At 43.5% G+C, this 5,075-nt stretch overlaps 1 protein-coding gene across 1 annotated transcript in view; it reads left to right on the forward strand.

Moving 5' to 3' along the window:
* Positions 1–5,075, forward strand: part of LOC117945076 (protein turtle homolog B-like) — a 14,664-nt gene that overhangs the window by 2,337 nt on the left and 7,252 nt on the right. The window contains exons 3-6 of the mRNA XM_034872330.1: positions 15–161; positions 2,164–2,315; positions 2,485–2,602; positions 4,498–4,639. Coding sequence (XP_034728221.1) covers positions 15–161; positions 2,164–2,315; positions 2,485–2,602; positions 4,498–4,639 — 559 coding nt within the window. The remainder of the gene's footprint in view (positions 1–14; positions 162–2,163; positions 2,316–2,484; positions 2,603–4,497; positions 4,640–5,075) is intronic.

The following is a 5,075-nucleotide window of genomic DNA, read 5'->3' on the forward strand; positions in this document are numbered from 1 at the left end:
CCCCCCCCCTCCAGGCCGTGTGTCTCTGACCCGGGGCGCCTCTCTGCTGGTGGATCAGCTGACCCTAGAGGACGAGGGCTGGTTCGAATGTCGCATCCTGCTTCTGGACCGCCAAAAAGACGACTTTAGAAACGGCACGTGGACCTTCCTCTCCATCACAGGTGCAGCTCTGCGGGGGGTTTTTGGGGACTCGGGAGCAGCTTCTCTCACTGGCGCTGTCCCTGTTTAGCAGAACCACAGCACGGGGTCTGGCTCGGACTCCGAAGGCCCTGGCGAGCTGCAGGGTTACAGCAGCCAATCAGGACGTTGTGTGATCACTTCTTGTGAGATAGAAAGCTTTATCGTCCTTGGACGTGTGCAACGAAGTTGAATGCATGCAGTCCTGTGAGTGCAAACGTCAGCCAAAATGCACAACAGATGAATAAATAAATATAAAATAGACTTTAAAATGTATAAAAAAGAGTCAGAAGACTAAAAAAAAGAGAGAAATTTGTCAGAAGAAAATGTCAAATTGACTACTTTCCTTTATCAATGTTGTTTTTAATTCCCCAAAATAACATGATTGATTCCACCCAACGCTCTTTGCCAAGTACAAATCTCTACTTTCATTAATTTTGGGGCGTCTTATTCAATTTTATAGCATTGTAAAACAAATGGAAGTGTTGTTGAAATAGTATTGAGTAAAAGTTGACATATTCCAGTCTGTGATTATCATCAACATCCATTCCTTTAATTTTTGTCTCAATAATTCCTAATATCTGCTTTTCTAACTCAAACATTAGGTATAATTTCCTATAAATGAGGTTTATTGACCATAAATTCCAAAAATAACTGTAAAACTAAAGTTAATAACTTAGTGTTACTTAGTGTTGAAAACGTCAAAAAAGTTAAAAAAATCAATTAAAAAGCGTTAATAAAAGTGCTGATTTTCAGTTTTGACGGGAAGACAACACGAGGGTTGAGAACAACAGGATGAGGACAGTGTCTGTCTGGCTTGTGTGGGCTGAAGATTAAGGTTAAATGCTTAAATCAGAGTCATTTAAACCACCTGCTACACCCCCCACCCTGTCCCTCTTTCTCTCACACACACACACAGGCACACACACACACAGACACACACACACAGACACACACACAGACACACACACACACACAGGCACACAGACACACACACACACACAGACACACACACACACAGGCACACACACAGACACACACGTGCTGTATACACAGACACACACACACACACACACAGACACACACACACACACACAGACACACACACAGACACACACACAGACACATATCCTAGTTATGCCATTGAGAGTGTGAAGTAGAAATTTGACATGATTGCACTTCAGTGAATGAAAGGCCTACATGTGTTGCATCAGGTTGCAGGTGTGTGTGTGTGTGTGTGTGTGTGTGTGTGTGTGTGTGTGTGTGTGTGTGTGTGTGTGTGTGTATACAGCACGTATTGACTGTTGAATAAATGCATTGTTACCTAAGAATATGTTAAGATCCCACAACCAAACTTGACACAGAGCCTTGTGCATATTCAGTCCAAAGAGTGCATACAGTTATATTTCAGCACGGCGCTCACGCCACGTAAAAACCTAAATTCCCTCCCTTCCTGCCGACTTTACCGAGATTCAACCTATATTCTCCGGTCCAGCTCAGCCAAAGACGCAAAAACACAGAATCCTTTAGCACGTTTGGCGTAAGTTTTAACATCAAAAAAACATTGCTGTCCAGAATAAAATATTTTATTCTTTAAATATTTAAATTATAAATGTATGTATAAAATACATAAATACATTAGTGAACACATTAATAAGAGGTTTATTTGTAAGTATATGACTGTCCATCACCCCACAGAGGACAGGAAACTGCTCACAAGGTCTAGGGATCGGGGTGGAAGGTCAATAAATGAATAATAATGAATGCGCATCTAATTTTGGTCTTTTATTTTGAAAAAAATTATATTTTGATGCACCACACAGAGAACATGACACCTCTCACAAGGGTTAGGGATCGCGGTCAGCTGGTCAATAAATGAATAATAATTAATGTGCATCTAATGTTGGACTTTTATTTTGAAAAACTGACACAGTCAGTGCTCTGATTGTCTCCTACGTCCCATTTAAACGTGAAATGTCCTTCCAGCTCCACCCGTGTTCATCAAGACTCCACCAACCTTCGTGGAGGTCCTGCTCGGAGACTCGCTGACGCTCAGCTGCGGCGCCCACGGCAACCCTCGGCCAACTGTTGTTTGGCATAAAGATGAGCGCCGAATCGAGAAACATGAAAAAATAAAAGTAAGGTGGAAGAACAGATGGCTTTTGCAGTAATTTAATTAATTCCTTTAATTAGCATTTTCTGTAAGAGTTGTAGCTTTGATGTTCCTTTTGTTCTTTGTTGTCCTTTCCATGACTTCTTTTCTCTCTCTCTTTGATCTTCTCCCTCTTCACCTTTGACCCCGTTTAGGTGCTCAATGGGACCTTGTCCGTGGCCGCCGTCTCAAGGAATTTCTCAGGAGTGTACAAGTGTCACGTGTCCAACTCCGAGGGGAACCTGACCCACTCCATGCAGCTGCAGGTTAAAGGTCGGTGTTAAACCCTCAGTCGTACCCACCACGCAGACTCTACCTCCGCAGCACTGGGGAGTCAAAGTCTGGCTACACCACAGATGCATTCTGGGAAACAGCAACGAGAGCTGTTTAAATCAGTTGATCCATGGTTACACCTCATCATCTGTTACCAGGGTGTCTCCGTGTGTCCTTCGTCCACAGACGTCCCACCAATCAGTCCCAAAACGTCCCCGTTAGAGAGGAGACGGCCTCAATATATTCTTTAATAATCTCTCCAATCGTTCCCTTGTGATTTAGTGAGTTTTTTGCTATTTCCCTGACGGGTTTGTTGTCATTTGTCAGCCTAATGACGGCGTGCTTCAGGGACAGGGACAGCTCTTTGGGTCTCATATTGAGAGTTGGCAGCAAATGCAAATAACACACTAGAAATGAACTCTAGACCTGTTATCTGCTCCTTGATAACGAGGGAATAACACACACACCTGGCCATGGAACAGCTGAGCAGCCAGTTGTCCCGATGCTTTTGGTCCTTTAATAATTGGGAGGCCCATATACAAACTGGTGTAATTCCTCCACCGCTCACTTGATTTGGATGTAAAGATCCTCAAATGAAAGCTGAACGTCTGCAGTGAAAGCACATCCTGTCTGGTGTATAGAGCCAAAAAGGTTAGAATGGTGTTGATGTCCCAGTATTTATGGACTGTATGGTCATCCAGCTGTAACAACGTTGTCCACATTATCCAAATCATTTAACCATCGTGTTGTCTTCCTGACGACATCCGAATCTTTTTTTTTAAATTCTATGTTTTGGTCATCTTGTTTAGTTTCTTTGTTACTTTTTGCGATGGTTTTGTCGATTTATTTTTATGTCTGCTTTTTTTTTACATTTTCGTCACTTTTTTTTTAACTGTTGTTTTATCAATTGTTTTTCAAATGCTATAAAATTGGATAAAAACACCTAAAACAATGAAAGCAGGGAAGTGATGACTTATTTAACTTGTGAAGAGTGTTGCATGGGACCCTCCACTTCATTTCTTTTGGCTGATATTTCTATCCTCGGGCCGGGCCCTCGCTCAAGCATTAGTGTTTTTTAATCTTTACTTTATTACTTAATTGGGTGGAGAGACAGCTACGCCTCTCCAGATGTGGTCTCTTCTTCTGTGTCTCCAGATGTGGTCTCTTCTTCTGTGTCTCCGGTGCAAAGCCCAGTATTAATGAGGCGGTCGAGACCAGAACCACATAGTCTCCGATGTGGTTCCAGGGGCTTTGATTACGTTGCTGCCCTGGTCTCTTACCCACACCATTCAGCTGGGGGACCCCGGGTCGAGTTTTTTAAACATTTCCTCATTCGGATCCATTTGCGATCTGAAGACATCCGATCCGTCCTCATTACGATAATTCTGAACAGACTTCTGTGGTTCAAACAAGTCCGACTTAATATCGGTTATAACGGCTCACGTGTTAAAACGTTGTCGGTTTAGAGCGGCCGGGTAGCTCCGTTGGTCGAGCTGCTGTCCATTTACAGAGGTTTACTCCTCGGTGTTTTTGACATATAAAGTATAAATAGAGTTCCCCGTGCCGATCTCAAGGTGGGGTGAAGGGTGTGTACAGGATGTTTTTTTTATTACTCTTTTTAATCAACTTTAGCATGGGCGTGTAAACTCATGCAAGCCACTGTATGTTTTCCATCCAGAATAAAGTCTCTTCTGGTCCCTGTTCTCCTCAAAAAGCTTTAGGATGCATCTGTGCTGCCACATTCTTTTCTAAGTCTGTACTGCCCCCTGCAGTCCGCCCCGCGCTGTTACAACCAACCAACCCTCTCCACTCACCTTTCTGATCTTCACGACTGACTGAATCACGTTATAAACACAACATTAACATCACGATGTGTTGTGTTTTCTTGTCTAAAGGACCCCCGATCATCATCATCTCCCCAGAGGACACCACTCTCAACATGTCCCAGGATGCAGTTCTGCAGTGTCAGGCGGACGCTTACCCTTCCAACCTCACGTACGAGTGGCTGAAACAAGGACAGAACGTCTACCATATTGAGTGAGTCTTTAAAGTAAATCCAAGATGCTCAATGTGCTGTTCTTCTTTCTGGTCGACTCTAAAACATTACAATCAAGTTCTTCAGTTGAATGCTGGGAAGAATTTTTCAAATCATGCTTTGTATACAATCAGTTCAAATTAGATTCACTGAATATGATATGTTAGATAAAGATTGAATGAACATTAGGAATGTGCAGAAGTATGAATTAATGTGGATGTCGTCTGGTGGCTGGTCTGGGAGGATGTGTGATGACCGGGTGGAGGAGGCTCGGAGTGGGGGTTCCCTCTCGGAGACAGTTAGCAGGCCCCCAGACGGGAGCTAGATGAGACCAGCATCGGGATGAGAGGGAAGGGATGAGAGGGAAGATGGAGGGATGAACAGGAAGGGAAGATGGAGGGAAGATGGAGGGAAGATGGAGGGATGAACAGGAAGGGA

This window comes from Etheostoma cragini, chromosome 5, assembly GCF_013103735.1.
Source record: "Etheostoma cragini isolate CJK2018 chromosome 5, CSU_Ecrag_1.0, whole genome shotgun sequence".
NCBI classification, from domain to species: Eukaryota; Metazoa; Chordata; class Actinopteri; order Perciformes; family Percidae; genus Etheostoma; species Etheostoma cragini.